A 16973-nucleotide genomic window follows, 5' to 3' on the forward strand; every position below is an offset into this window, starting at 1 on the left:
GGGACTACGTCTAACCGGAATATATGGAGGGTAAAATGAAAACCTAAACACAGAACATGCAGGAAAAAATGAAAGATTTCGAATGCTTATAGCTCGAACATTTCGTACTGGATAGGAGAGATGTTTGCATCACTTGATAGGGAATATTTCTACGCATCTATCGCAACTAACAAAATGTTGTTTTTCATTAGATAAACAATTGAATAACTGTAAAATATTAGGCGTTATCTAAACGCCCTAACTGCATCGTTTTGATTGGCCCGATTTACGGTTTCCCTAACACAGCCATCAAAACCAAGCAGCCTTGGGGAAATCGGCATTGCAAGTACATGAAAGCAGAGGGACTTTTGTTCTCATCGAAAAATGTTCCCTAACACAGACTTTAAAACCAAGCAGCGAAATCGGCATTGCAAACACACGAAAGAACCTAGAGGCGAGTGAACTGAAAAGTTTAAACCCTCTTAAAGCCAAAAAGAAGAAGAAGAACACACGAAAGTAGAGGGAGCTTTTGTTCCCACCGAAATGTGTTCCCTAATAGAGATTTCTAAACCAAGGTGCCTGGAGAAATCGTTATTTCAAATTCATGCAAGTCGGGGGTATTTTTGTTCCGACTGGAATGTGTTTCCCTAACACAGACTTCAAATCCATGGAGCGTGGGGAAATCGGCATTGCGAATTCATACAAATCGGGGGTATTTTTGTTCCGATTGAAATGTGTTTCCCTAACACAGACTTCAAAACCGAGGTTTCTGGGGAAATCGGCTCTGCAAATAAATGCAAACTGCGAGTACTTTTGTCCTCGCTTGCCTTTGTGCAGAGTGGAATATGTCTGTCCTAACATGATCTTCTAAACTTAGGAACCTGGGAAAATCGTGCAGACACTAGAAGCGAATGAACTTCCAAGTTTCAAGCAAATTCGAGATTCGAGAAGTATGTACACTTTTGGGATGTAAACTTCAGAGGAAAATGTAAAATAAAATAATCGTTTCATATTTTTTTTTGTCTTTATTGGAAAGATTTTCAGCCTTAGGCTGGTTCATCAAACGTTTGATAATTCTTCCGTACATATATTTTGTTCTAGTCATCATACCAAACGTAAAAGGTCCGTCATTAAATTTACTTGTAACGAAGAACAATCAATCACAATAAATGAATTGACTTTACACGGCATTTGTTCATTTTTTTCACTCACAGAGCAAATATATTGAACTCAATTGAATTTGGAAACTGTTTCATTCAATAAAGAATTTAATCAATACAAACGAATGATTGCTAAGCTAAGGTAGTTCCACGTCAACCTTGCGGTTATATCATAGATATAGCCCACTCATTTTTTTTTTCTTAAATCAATGGTAACGCTCAAAATCATAAGGGCCCAACTTACATTTTAGCAGAAACTGAAATTTCAGTATTTTTGAGATGTTCTAAACTTAATTTCAATTCAATTTTACTTCTCGTTACGTCGACCAAAAACGTAAATGAACAAAGACAGATTCACAGAATATTTTGTTCCTTTGACGGATAAACATTTAACAGTGCATGGAAAAAAGAGTTGCATGTTTTATTCATGTAAAATGCACTTGAAAATTGAATTCAATTGACTCCGTTTGATCTAGATTGAGACGAAAAGTTTTCCGCTCGCATCTTAGTTTTAGACGAATGAAGTTTGCAGCACCCTAATTGTGAAAAAAGTAATTACAATTGCTGACAAGAGATAAACTTCCATGAAGTTGCTCTAAAATCCGAACATAGTAGACATTATAATACTACTTCTGATATAAGAAGAAATCAAAGAAAAATTTAAACATTTTAGTTCGTGATATGTTTCTGTATAATGCGAAAAATGTGTATAGGAAACATGTAATTAGTTTCTGCATGTCGTCTTTCAACGTTATTCATTGACACGTTCAATTTTGTACCATTTCAGTAACTGACTGGTATGCCTGGTATGTGAACTTCCTATCTTCCTGGCTACTAATACAATCAAAGTTTAACACAAAAAAATTTTTTGTTTATTCGTTTGTTTTTGCATGTATTTTTCATTTTTTTTTAATATAAAAGAGGAATTTGATTTTTGATTCATCCCCTTAAAGTCAGAAAACACCTTTCTCGCATGAAAAAATAAATTTATCTAAATTCTCTCAGGAAGTGATAAACGATCAAATTTGATGAAAAAAATCCTTCTACGCATATGTTCGAATTTCAACAATGACAGAGTTATTGAACTTTTTTTTTGTTTCGGACTTTGTTGCCTCAAACTGGCTCTACATTACAAAGTACGCTACGGAATACAATTCTGTTGCTTTCATTTGAAAGATGAGAAAATTTAGTACAGGATATAGTAGTGGAACATCTAAATTAGTTCATTTTTGATGTGTTATTATTAATTTCATCGTAAAAAGTTTTATGAAACTAGATTATCTCTATCAATTAAATTGAAGCTCTCTAACCGCCCTACATTTTTTTCTTTGACATCCAACTTCTATCTTTCTTAATTTGGCTGCAATATCGATATGAAAATTCAAGCAAAATCTCCAAAAATCACGATTTTTACCCCACTGTACATGTAATAGCCACTTAAATTACATTTTAACGTTGAAAGATTACATTTCTTCTTGAAATAAGTCACATTCGAAATATAAAAAAAAAGTTTTATTCCAAACTGTATATAATCGAGTCCAAAATTGTATATAATCGAATCACATATAATCGAGTCCGTCCTGTATTCGAAAATGTGCCTTTTAAAGCTGAAAAGCGTTCATTTCTCTTCAATTTGCCCAAAGTAGATAGTTCTGCGATACGACAACATTATAGAACACATTCAAGGCAAGACAGAGACATCTCGATTATATCACTGTGTGCTTATATCAGGTCTCGGTAAAATCGCTCTGAAATTTATAACTGAAAACGTTTCGCTTATATCACGAAACACAAGAAACAATGTGAAATGTTCGATTCGTCATCAAATTATTAAATTAATTACACAAAAAAATTGAAAACTTTGCTTCCGTGGCCGAGTGGTTAGCGTCGCATCTAACTTGCCGTGGGTTCGGGTTCGATTCCCGTTCTGATCGGGGGATTTTTTCGTCATAGAATTTCCTCCGACTTGCACTGTGGTCACGCGTATTCTAGAGCTTGCCACTCATTGTCAACATATCCTTATATCCCTTCCTTTTCCAGAGTAGACCGCGAGTAATCGGTTTTCTACATCAGTTACATTAGAATTAAGGAAAAATGTTTATATATACTTGTGACAATACAGTGAGGAGTTTGGCTTCTTTAAATTTATGTAACTGAGCCTGTAAAAATGAACGATTTAAAAAAACTTATGACGAAAGACATCGAATATTTTAAAGAAAATATGAAAATATTCAGGAAATTTTTCACTATTACAATTTATCGGTTCTAACCAGTACAGTTTTGACCTTTGACATTCTTGTTTGTTTGACCTTTCTTGATAAAACAAAGAAATCTGAATTTTTATTTTTTTTCTGGTAACTTATATACCCTTAACACGCATCAAAAGATTCGAAAAGGTGAATGCCATAATAAACCGTAATCGTAAACCCATATTATTTGGCCCGGGTCCCCCGTTTAACATAGGAAAGCCTCTTTTTTGCCAATTTACCAGGAGACGCTTGGTAACAGTTCGGCTGAAATGTTGAGGAGGAAATGTAAGGTTGACGTCTAGATGGCGCTTCTCGCAAAAATCTACTTGACTATCACAAAAGGACCATCTTTCAATGGACACGTGTCAATTTTTGACAGCAATCGGTCGATTGGTTCGTGAGTTACAGCATTGAGAGTGAAGCAACTTTTGTTATTGTGAAAAAAATGGAAAAATCACAAATCAATGAAAACGATAGCAAAATTGCATGAATTGGGCTTCGAATTGCTTCGCATTCACCGTATTCTCCAGAAGTGGCCACCAGCGACTATTTTCTGTTCGCAGACCCGAAGAGAATGCTCGCTAACAAGAAATTTAAGACCGATGATGAAGTGATTACCGAAACTGAGGCCTATTTTGGAAAAACCGAAAGAGAACTATAAACATGGTATCGACAAGTTGCATGATCGCTATAATCCCTGTATCGCCCTCAAAGGCAGTTATGTTGAATAATAAAATTGAATTTTCCAAAAAAAGTTTTACTGTGTTACCTTATAAACTTTTCAGCCGAACTGTTATACTAAAAGTCCTAGTAAATACTTGCTAAAACGCTAAAAAACAATTCCCAACCACCTGTAACGCAGCGTTACTATTATAATATTATGTACATTATATTTTTTCGCAGCTATGATGCTAGAAAATTAGCTTTTGTGTGTGAAGCAGGATATAGTGGTGGAGCATAGACAAATATAGTTCGCCAGACATTTTCATTAGTGTTTACTTTACTTTATAGGAATATATATTATAAGTAGAAATTATCATTGTAAAACATTACTATCATGGACATCTTTAAGAATTATTTGCCTATTTAAGTAACTATATAGACAAATATAGTGAACGTTTTATGAATAGATTTAGATTTGCTGGATACATTGTATTTTTTTTTATTTATTTACACCGTCTTCGACTAGTCGTACAGACTGTAATTTGCTTATACCTATGATAGACATTTTATCCTATTTCTAAAAGCGTTCTTAGTCAAGTTTAAATCATACACATCACAAATAAGATTGAATTGGCGGAGGCAAGAATTGAACGGATTGTTGTAGCCGTAGTTTGTTCTGTGGTATGGTATTGCAAAGAAAGGCGAGTTCCGGAAACGTCTGGGAGGTATGTTGAGCGGGATCTGTGCAAGCAATTCAGGGCAGTCAATAGAACCTCCAAGAATATCGAATATAAGTAACCGCTGCATCGTAATTCGTCTGGCTGATAATGCTTCCAATCCTATGAGCTTGCATCTGTCAGGGTATGGCGGTAGGTTGGTCGCATCATTCCATGGAAGTAGTCTAAGAGCGAAGCGCAAAAACTTTCTTTGCACCCGCTCGATCGACAAGGTGTGGACAGCGTGGTAAGGGGACCAGACTGGCGCAGCGTACTCCAGCGTACTGCGAACTAGTGAACAGTATAGTACTTTCAGTGCATGGATATCTGTGAATTCAGCTGCGTGACGTCGAATAAAGCCCATAACGGAAAATGCTTTCGCGGTCGTAACCGCCACATGCTCACCGAATCTAAGCTTGGAATCAATAGTAACTCCAAGGTCGTTGATGCACGATACACGTTCCAACTCTGTCGATTCCATCCAGTAATGATGCATAACAAGACTATTGCAACGGCCGAAAGAAATAATTTTGCACTTATTGCCGTTGACACGCATTCCGTTCTCTCTACACCACACCAACATAGTGATAATATCTGCCTGGAGTGCATCACAATCTGAGGAAGTCTCGATAGTACGGTAGAATTTTAGGTCGTCAGCGAAAGAGAGTTTAGATGAGGAAAGTAACATGTACAAGTCATTGATAAATATGAGGAATAGCATCGGTCCTAATACGCTACCCTGCGGTACTCCAGATGTAATATTAAAGACTCGGGATCGAGTTGAGTTGAGCGCCACATATGCGGTTCTGTAACGCAAGTACGAGGAAGTCCAATTTGTGATTGAATCTGGAAATCCCATGTGCTTCATTTTCTCGATGAGCATAGTATGCGGAACCGTATCGAACGCTTTCGCGAAGTCAACGTATACTGCGTCAACTTGTCGTCTATCTTCTACTTCGCGAGACAGGGCAGTGACGTAGCACATAAGATTCGTAGTAGTAGAGCGATGCTTCATGAACCCACGAATCTTAAACGAATCTTAAAACGCTGATTGAGAGCTATGCTCTTTGCTCCACTCTTTAACTTTTTTTTCTTTATAATAATGTATTTATGATAAACAGTATTAAATGATCATTATTATAGATGTAAATTCACTAGCGGTGATAATTTTATAGATGTATTAAACATAACGTCAACACTATCTGTAGCATATGTAAATATAATATGTTACTATGTCGGCGTTTATATATGTACATGTAACAATAATTATGTTTGTATAGGTATCCATGTAAATATTTGTGTGTATGACCTTAAATCGCGTTCATAAATGTGCACTTGTGATCATGTAACATCGTAGTTGTTTAATTCATTAATTCTCAATCCTTTAATTCTGTAACTCATTAATTCATTAATTCTTAAATGCTTTAATAATTAAATTCTAAATGCTTCAACTATTTTATTCTTCAAGTTTTAAATCCTTATTGAATTTTTAAATGCCTCATTCTCTTGTTTCTTTCACTCTTTAATTCTGTATCTTTAATCCTTCAGTTCTATAATCCTTTTATTAAATTGATTCTCTTATTCTCTCATTGTTTATTCATTTATCTATTCCTGCCGTCGCGAATGATAAAGTTATAAAGAGAGCGATTGATTTTAGTAGAAACCTTCCCAGGTTTCCCAAAGATAACTTTCCGTCGCCATGATTATATTTCTATGAAGCGTACGCTCGGTGCGTAACCGAAATGAATATTTCTAAAGAAGTTCCCTCGGTTACCTTCTTAGAATTCCAAAATATAATTACTATCCGCCTTTACGATTGGAACTCTATAAAAAAGCACACACGATGAATAACTGAGTATATCACCAAGTCGATTAGTTTCTAGTTTTAGAGGGATTCCATCGGTTACCTTCTCAGGTTTCCAAAATGTAACTCTCTGCTGTAGTGATATCTATAAAGCGTATGCGCAATGATTAGTTTTAGATTAGTTCTCTAGGTTACCTTCTCAGTTTAAAAAAAAAACTTTCCGTCGTTATGATTAGGTTTCACCGGTCACCTTTTCAAGTTGACCAGAGATAGTATCAGCCACTGCGTTAAAATAGTTTTAAAACATAATACGAGTAATGAATCATAAATTATAGGTTTAAAAATATTCTCGGTCGTCGAGATTTAATAATATTTTGAAAGATAATATAAGTGACGAACATCAAAATACATAGTCAGTTTTAGCAAGTTTAAAAGAATTTCCTCAGTGATCTTTTCCGATTGAGAATATATCGTCGATTAGAGAAATACTCCGCGATTGAATAAAAATATATAGATAGATCGAGAGTTTTTAAAGTAGTTTTTTATAACCTCCTCAGGTCAGGAAAATTATATATGTGCTACGCACGACGAATAACGAAATGCATGACGGGTTAGAATGTGTATTTTCTTCAAATCTCATTTCGCCGAATAGCTGAGAGTCCACGTTTTTAGAATCACATCACTTACCGCAGTGAATCCTAATTTTTGTTAACCATTCCCACTAACAACTATCCCTTCCATGATAAACGCTAGAAAACCACGCTATAGATGCGACTCTTCTGGCCTTCAGGCGTCGAATATCATACTAACATTGCTTCCCTTCCCCTGGTGACTGTAAGGACGTGGCCGGAGTCGTTATTGACCATTTAAAGCTCGAATCACCGAAAATTGCACAACGAGAATGATTTGCTAATCCCAAGCGTCATTCTGTGTGTTCTTTGTGCAATTTGGTTGTTTCAGGTCAATCACGGAGAGCAATTACGAATTGTACAGTCCACCCAAGCTCAAGCTCAAGCTGAAGCAGGATAGAGTGGTGGATGCTCAGAATAAATCAAATTACCTTTTCCATTAAAATAAATATCCTATTTGAAAGAGCATTCAATTTACTGCGGGCGTGGAAATCTTGGAAGGAAATTGTGTCTGGCAACAATAAATCAATTCAAGATTGTGAAATTCTAGTGTACCTATTAGAATATCATTTCCAAAATTATCAGTAAGGGTCAAAACTGCGCGTTTTAAGTATTCATAGAAAACCAATCATTTTGTTATTGAAATTCTAACAATTTGGAGCTGTCTTAAGGCTGAAGTAACCTTAGCATTAGTGCAGAAAATTACATCGGAAATTGCTTCGAGAGATTTTTTTCACTTTTTTCTGAATAATGTTACAATAGCCAAAAGTACTTACTGATTCAACCAAAATTTCAGAAACATAGACTGCAGTGAGTCAGTCAGTCAGTTTCAGTCTCACTGCAAGAAAAAAGAACCAAATTGTTGAACAATTGTGTACGGAAAGAACTGAAGTGCGTCCTCGACTAGGCGTGCTTATTATAACTAAGGGACCTGCCGCTTGAGTGTACTTAAAAAGTGTAATACTTCAACTGGACAGTTTGTCATGCCGGGGTTGTCACACGGGGTTGATCTCAGAGTGATGTTGTTTTTGTCATCTTTCATGTTCTGGTTGGCACACCGAGTTTTGTCCGCAGGCTATTAACTTGTCGCATCGCAATAAAACAAGAGCGGCACAACAGAATGTCTTTCAGGGCCCTGCTATCATATCGTAATCACTCTGGTACCTTTGAAGCATGTGGCACAATTCATGGTGACAAATCGCCGGTAGACATTTTGGGGAGCGTTTCAGTGGTTAGGTCCTCGTGACAGTAGATTGCTTTGAAGGGGTTCTTTCTTGCATTGCAGATTTTACTTGCCGGTGTTTTTTTTTGTTGGTTAAATTTGCTTTGATTATGTGTAGCAGATAAACAACAATTTGCAAGTAAAACATGATATAGATAATGGAGAAGCATGGTTCTTTGTGGATATTCTAAGTACTTTTTTCAGTAGATAATAATAACTTCCCTAGCGTTATAAGATTTATACGCACTCCATCGCAAACATAGAAATGTAATCAAAAACACTTCACTTGTTTTACTTGTAGCAAATTTTTGCTCATATCATCATATTCTGATCAGCTGTCTCTAATATTCCAAATAGGGGTATTGTTATCCTCCATCCGTTATCAAAACGTGTTGTGGGACAACAATGAGCTGAAAAAAAATCGTGTACGCATACATATTGCGAACTCACCTGGATCGTCATCGTCCTCAGCCCAGTCTATCTGTGCCTGCGAAATGCCAGCGAAAAGGATCACCAACGCAGTCACTAGCATCGTTGCACTCAATATCGTTAGGTCGTGGCAAACCCGTTTCCACATATTTTATTCAGAATAATTGCACCACTTCACTAAAAGCCAGCTTGCGCTAAATTAATTTTTAAGAGCTGCTTTTGACTTTTTTCCTGCTTTCTCACTTGCCTTTTTTCTGGCTTACCCTATCTGGCAATATCCTTTTAAAAATGGTTATTATACCGCGCTCCAGCACTTTCAGTCGCGCTACTGCGTGACTCCGTTTAAGCTCCCCCTCAAATCACTCAATGCAGCGAAACAGAGTACGATTTAGTTTCTGTTTTCTTCCGACTATGGCAGCACCAGAATGAATGTGATTTAATTTTGCCACCTTTACCACTCATTATTTCATCTCTATATGAAACCACTCTCCTAGAGTCGGCAGGCTTTGTGGTGCTCGTCTGGCCAGCTATTATTCTGCGTTTATGAGCCTTATGGAATTTCCTCTTTCGGTTTGGTGTAGTTCTAGGGCATCCTTTTTTTTGTTCTCTAGCGGCGGTTGCTATCGTTCTTAGTTGTGTGTTTCGATACTATGGCATGGAACAAGGAAAACCCCTTTCAGTGCAATACAGGTAAGCTAGACACGGCTTGACTGACAATTAGTTAGAGTCCTCGAAACGGAGGAATCATGACACGACAGCAACCAGTTACCGGCTCTTTCTAGCAACTTGGGCTAGCAAATGTGCACTAAGCATCCCATAATCGCATCAGATCATCTGCTGTGTGGTATATTTTTGCCTGTGTTATCTGATGGTTATCCGATTCTGAATTGTCTGACCAAACCTCTATGGTACCACTATTTGGGTTTTCAATCCTCCACTCTCGAGAATTATGCTATTGGTGATGCTGCCACTAGGTGTGACTACAATAGAAGGGCACGAATTCTTTACACTTCACCACAGCTAAAATACCGAGCAAATGAAGATAATTCCAGGTTTTCGGTGCCGAATTGTTCTTGTTGGTCGTTCAATCTTTTGTTAAAGGTGATAAGAAGGGATCAGTTCTCAAGTTTGATATCAAGCGATGTGGAATACGGTTGACGATGCTTATCCTGGAAAGACGCAGAAAACACAACAAAGCGAAAAAATGTAAATGTTTTTGTCTACAGGAATGCATGGGTAGAGTCTGAGATAAAGAGCAGTGGAACAAGATATCTGTGAGGTTATAAATATTATTATTAGATTTATGTTTATTCAAAAGCTTTATCAAGAAAGAGTGGCTGCTGAAAGGAATTCCTAATGGGCTCGAGCGACACACATAAAATGGAGCAACCACATAGGCATCGGTTTTCACCCTTTAGCATAGCCTCCGGGTAGAGATAGGGTGCGAGTACAAAAAAAAAGAAAGGAAAAAGATGTGAAGTGCATTTATAAAGATACCAAATAAAACAGCGGAATGTTGAAAACGAGCTGGTGCCTAGGGTGATTCCTGATAGGCAGCACGAGATAACACAGACGGACAGAAGCTTCCGTGTTATGTTGGTTTATTCTGCCTGTAGTACTGAGTTCGAATAACAGCGCAGGATACAAAAGGAATGTCATACATCGTAACACACCATGCTTTAGAAGTTATAATAAAATTTAATGGATATTGAAAAAGCGTTTAATTTTCAGCATCAAGGAATTTGAGTACATAGCGTTTCACCCGTGAGTTGAAAAGTCTTCGCACAAACCAAAACAAGTGAGTAAAATCCCGATCTCAATCAAATAAATATTTCGTTGTCCCATTGGTGCGCGGTACAACACAGTTGTGCAACTTTTGGGTATTATGCCAAACAGCAAGAAATAAAATCTGTGGAGCATAAACCGGGCTCAACATGGGTTTATCTGATTCTCAGATCGATTCCCGTTTCTTCTCAAAGATTTGAAGACTCTCATTTGCATTATTTCTGATTTTTGTGCTTATTATTTATTCAGTGGTTTCGGTTCGTATGTTTTGGATTTGCTGCCCCGAAATGTGTGGTATCCCTTCGGGCAAGGATACGGGGGGGGCAAAATCAACCAGGACAAAACTATAAATTTGGAAGATGTGACCGGAATGCATGGGGAACTTCGAGCAATGAATAAAACATTTACATCAACAATTATCTCCACTGGACGTGATTGAACTGAGGGTGGACAAAGTTCCAAGAAATCCACGAAAACGCGCTAGATTGTTGTCTCTTCAGGGACTGGAAAAATATTATTGTGGGTGAAGAAGAACTCCATGATACCTGTCGTGTTGTGTTTTACAAATATTTGCGATATGCATAGAGAAAATTATTGCTGTGGAGGCAGTAATGAAGTTTAAATCAGGTGGTGTATCCGAAAATATGCATAACGCATATCTGAATTCATAAACTGATTTTTGGAAATTGTGTGATCTCTGTCCATCACATTTATGTGCATTTAATTTGATTGAAATTTTTAATCAGCTTTACAACAACATTTCCATCCCTAGTAAAAAGATTCAGAATAGTCAAATGATATAACAATGTTTGCAATCTGTGAGAGACTCTGGTTTTTTGTGTCAATCCGTTTGATTTTTTTGGTAAAATATAATGGAACTTTGTTGAATTACAAAAGTTCTGTAGAACTTGAAACGTACCTCAACAAAATATTGATTGGAAAATCAATCGAATTCTGCTAAAAATGTTTTGTTTATTATGATTGAAAGTTAAAATAATACTTCCTTTGTCCCCATAAAATTCACCTTCACTTACAGAAAAACTGGAAACAAGTTGAAGTTTTACTAAAAACCAGCAGAATGTCCGATGGAAGCTGAACAAGGTACTCTTGATAACTGGATAAATCAATGATACTAAAGTTTTGTTGAAGTTTCCCTAAAGTCCTAAAGGATCTCTAACTAAGGTAACATTGGAATCCTCCTGGAATTTATATCTAACTAGCTGACACGGCAAACTTCGTCCCGCCCAAAATTTGTTTTTTGTTACCCATACCTTTAAACATTCAATCATAATATTTTCAATCAAAATTATCGTTTAAGATTTTGAAACAATTACAAATAATATGTTTCTCCGTTACATGGAATAAATGTTTTATACGAAAATTTAATAGAATAAAGACAGCCCTAAATCGGACAATTCGTTCCTCGAGTTCTGCTCATATCAACACATCCGGCGATACTTTTTTTGATTAAGATCGAAGAAAATTTAGGAGAGCGTGTCATCACAATAAAATCCATTTCCAGCTTCGAACAAAGATCAATTTCGCAAACATCTAGTGAACTAACAGCACTTTTTTTTATCCCATTCGTTTATTTCAGGCTCATTAGCATTTCAGCTGTAACAGAGCCGAATTTTAATAGTGTCACATGTTTATCATATCTATAAATAGCACATTACACAGTTGCCATTTTTTTGGCGTTATAGTATTCCTTCTATACCATTGCATATGGTACATTACATTTCACAGTAGCGATTAAGCGTAAGAGTATTCGTTCTGTTCTTCCATTGTCCAGTTAGACCGGACAGCGGAGACAGTTGATATGATCATTGTTGTGTTATTAATAGAATAGCAGCCCGATGTTTCTTGCAGAGCAGAGCAGTTGTATGGATGAATCGATCTTATTTCGACCGTGGATCGATCTCCATCGCTGATGATTGTTGCGTGGACGTAGTTATTCTGTAACAACACAAAGATGGTCAATGAGGGCCCTGAGTCTTGAACTCACGATCGATCACTTACTAAGCGAACGCGCAACCAATGTGGCTACGGAGACCCCCTACACTAACAGCACTTGTCACTATGTAATTGTAGAACATATAGGAATTTAATTTTCTGAATTTTCCCTTTTTCCTTCAGAGTTTTCCGAAAATTTTCAATTGTCATGTTTGGTTGGAATATTTTTAGTTGAAATATGTGTAATATTTTTATGGAACCCCCTCTCCATTCCAGAGAAGGGAGGGGTGCCATACCATCATAGAAACATTTCTCATACCCAAAAACCCTCACAACCCAAATTGTACTTGATTAGTTTTCGAGTTATGCAGAAATTTGTGTTTCATTTGTATGACAGCCAACCCTTAGAGAGCGGGAGAAGTGTGACCACCATAGAACTATTTATTGCATCCTGAAACCTCCAAATGCCAAATTTGGTTTCGTTTGCTTGATTAATTCTCGAATAATTCAGAAATTTGTGTTTCATTTGTATGGCAGACCCCCCCCCCCCCTCTATTATAGAAACATTTATTGCACCCTAAAACCTCAATATGCTCAATTTGGCTTCATTTGCTTGATTAATTCTCGAGTAATGCAGAAAGTTGTGTTTCATTTGTATGGCAGATACATCTAATCACCGTAAAAACATTTATTGCACCCTAAAATCTCCACATGCCAAATTTGGTTTCATTTGCTTGATTAATTCTCGAGTAATGCAGAAATTTGTGTTTTATTCGTATGGCAGCCCCCTCCTTAGAGAGAGGGGTGGAGAGTCTAACCATCATGGAAACATTTAATGCACCCTAAAACCTTCACATGCCAAATTTGGTTTCATTTACTTGATTAATTCTCGAGTAATGCAAAAACTTGTGTTTCATTTGTATGGCAGCCCCCCCTTAGAGAGGGGGGTGGAGAGTCTAGTCACCATAGAAACATTTATTGCACCCTAAAACTCAATATGCCTAATTTGCTTGGTTAATTCCCAAGTAATGTAGGAATTTGTATTTCATTTGTATGGCAGCCCACTCTTAGAGAGTCTCAAACTATCATGAAAACCTTCCCCGACCCCAAAAACCCCTACATACCAATTTTCATGTTCATCGGTTCAGTAGTTTCCGAGTCCATAAGGATCAGACAAACAGGAATCCATTTATATATATATATATATATATATATATATATATATATATATATATATATATATATATATATATATATATATATATATATATATATATATATATATATATATATATATATATATATATATATATATATATATATTTGATTTGTGTTTGTGTTCGTGAGGAATAAAAATATGGAAGCAAAAAATCGTTCGATCCTGTCTCTTCTGTTTTTTACTACAGATTTGATAGATTGTTGACCGAGTTGATTGAATGAAAAATGACATTTGCGGTTCTATTATGAAAATTTCATTAAAGATTCTTTGAAATATACAAGGGCCAATTATTGGTTTGAGGAAAATTCTAAATTTTTTCTCATTGATTTGAGGCAGCATTCTAGTCTAGAAATTTTAAAAAAAACAAAAAATGCTTCCTTCCTCACTTCATCAACTTGCAGTTATTTTAATTATGAATATTTTTTATTTTTTTATTCGTTCAATCATTGTTTTATTGTTAGAAGATAGATGAACAAATAACGATACAATGGATAGTAAAAATGTTCTTTGTTCTGTTTTTTCGGAGCTCGAAAAAACATCCGAAATTCGCGCTTCTACACTAGAATACCCGCTTAAAAAAATACTACAAACAGTTTTACAGTGTGTGGATATTTTATCGCACGATACCTATTTAACATGGATGTTACAGCCTTTCAGAAACCACTGAAATACCTTACCTTGCGTATCTAATTTGTGTCGAGTGTAAAATGATTAGATCACTGTAATCTTCCATCAAGAGTAAAAGTTGAAAATTATGGAATACAAATAATATCTGACAAAAAATATACACAATCATAACCTGCATGAAATTACAATACAACTTATTACAACGAATGCAAATTTTATTTGAAGTCAAGATGCGATACATTGAAATATCTAATTGAAATATAAACTTTTTGACGTCTGCTACCTATCTTTTATAATTTCTGGAGTATATGAAAGGTATGAAGACTTCATAAAAAATAATGAAACATTTTTGTGCATTTGATATGTTCTTGACATGTTTCTAAATAGAAAAAAATCACAGAACATGTCAATTGCGATAATTCACACATAAAAATGTTACGAGAGAATCATTAGTAGTAATTTTACAATTTTTTCAGAATTAAAAAAAATGATTTCCAGAAAAATGAGTTCTCAAAATATTGTTTTCTCATTTAAGGCAATATTCTAGTCTCGAAATTTGAAAAAAAATCTAATTCTTGTTCCTTCTTATTTCTGTAGTTTAGGCATTCAAGAATATACTCTAGAGAGGACTTATCGAAAATCTTATTATTTACCGAGTTAGAGCCATTTTAGTGATGCGGTATCTAACCTGGTACGGTCATAACAATGAACTTCAAACGAGTTTTTCTCGAAACTAGTTTTTTTTTCAAACTGGCGTACACGATAACTACACGAAGTTCTACTGAACCGATTTATGTCGAATTTATATGAATACAATCTGCATGCATCTCTCTATCACATGAACCTCTAAAAATGATATTTTCCTGATTTTACTATTTTATAAAAATCAGGAAACGTAAGAAAAATCGTTTTAAACCGCATTTTATTTTTCAAACAGCCGCCATTTTGTCAAAAAAAAGATGTTTTTGACTTGTCCGAGGTTCATGCGATAGCGGCATCTTTACTTATTAAGAAACTGTTCGATTTTTTTGTTTCAGATAAAGGGCTGGAATCGTGTACACCATGGCACAACTTTTTTTTGAACTCCCTCACTTCATCAGCTTGTAACTGTTCTATATTTTACTTATTTTTCCCATTCAATTTTTGTTTTATTGTTAAAATATAGATGAACAAATAATGACTTAATGAAAATTAAAAATATTCTTTGTTTTATTTTTACGGAGCTCGGAAAAACGTCCAAAACTCGTGTCTCTACACTAGAATACCCCCTTAAATTTGGTTAAAATTGATATTTTTTAATAAAACTTAAACATGTAGGAAAGTGTCTCACTAAAAATTATCAATTCATCCCACTCATTCGTTTCATCTCCTGACCAAAATTGTGTAGGTCTTCTAGTTTTTGAGACAACTTTTTTTTTAAATTAGGATTTCAACCCTTTATTTAAAAACATAACTCAAAAATGATAAAACCTACAAAAGGTAGGTCAAAGAATGAAAGGTGAGAAATTATTAATTAAAAAATATCATACATTCAAAAAAATAATTTCTAAATTAAAATTATGTTTTCTTAAGAACATGTTTTTTTAATTCTAAAAAAAGATATGTGAATAGCCCATAGAATTGCCTTCAAGTCATCTATACATTGAAAGAAGGGCACTATTACAGGTGCTCTAGCAACAGCCCTTTCCATGTTTTCTTCGAAAAATTACTACTAATGTTTTACTCGTAACATTTTTATGTGTAAATTATTACAATTGACATGTTCTGCAAATTACATATTTCTATGTCGAGAACATATCAAACGCTAGAATTTACACGCAACAATATTACGAGTAAAACATTTTTTTTTCAGGAGTCTCCATGCAAAACTGCCACACATTCCAGAATCTATAGAAGATGTGAAGCTGGCATCTTCGGCAAAAGTTCATATTTCAACTCTTTGCGGTCGTTTGTCTGCTCTCAGCCACCACAGCAAGGAATCATACTAATCTTATACTTTATGCAACTATGGATCAGTTTGCACTTTTTCTAATCGAATCTTAATGTCTAGTGAACCTGTTCATTGAACGATATGTAGCTTCTATGAATTATAGATAACGGTACTCAGTATAAACACAAGATTATTAGCGTGGAAAGATAAGAAGATAAGTCCCGATTCTGAGTAGGTACGATGCATCGGACAAAACAACTGTAGTAAAAAAAATAAAACGAGGCGACACCGTTTACGTTAGCAAACCAAACTTATATGATACATGCAGTGAAACATGCTCTTTCAAGGGAAAATAATTCCGACCAGAACGACACCCATAAAAAATCAATACGGCCGCAAACGGTTAATAAGATTTAAAACTATGTCGAATACAATATTGCTATCCTGACTCTAAACAAAATAAGGATTAGTTGTATTTATTTTCAAAAAGAAAGCGTGAAAAAGTTGTAAAAAAACTTTTTCGCTGTAAAAGTCCCCATCTTTCAATGTACGGATGATTTGTTGTTTATTGTATGGACTAGAATTGTTTTTCAAGAATTTTGAAAACA

At 35.4% G+C, this 16973-nt stretch overlaps 1 protein-coding gene across 6 annotated transcripts in view; it reads right to left on the reverse strand.

Moving 5' to 3' along the window:
* The window catches only part of LOC129769468 (uncharacterized), a 565408-nt gene that overhangs the window by 464598 nt on the left and 83837 nt on the right, over window positions 1-16973 (reverse strand). For all 6 annotated transcript variants that reach the window (XM_055771806.1, XM_055771799.1, XM_055771792.1 and 3 more), the window contains one exon: window positions 8873-10020. In XM_055771806.1, the coding sequence (XP_055627781.1) occupies window positions 8873-8999 (127 nt within the window). In that variant the 5' untranslated portion in view covers window positions 9000-10020. The remainder of the gene's footprint in view (window positions 1-8872; window positions 10021-16973) is intronic.

Source organism: Toxorhynchites rutilus, chromosome 1 (genome assembly GCF_029784135.1).
Source record: "Toxorhynchites rutilus septentrionalis strain SRP chromosome 1, ASM2978413v1, whole genome shotgun sequence".
Classification (NCBI taxonomy): Eukaryota; Metazoa; Arthropoda; class Insecta; order Diptera; family Culicidae; genus Toxorhynchites; species Toxorhynchites rutilus.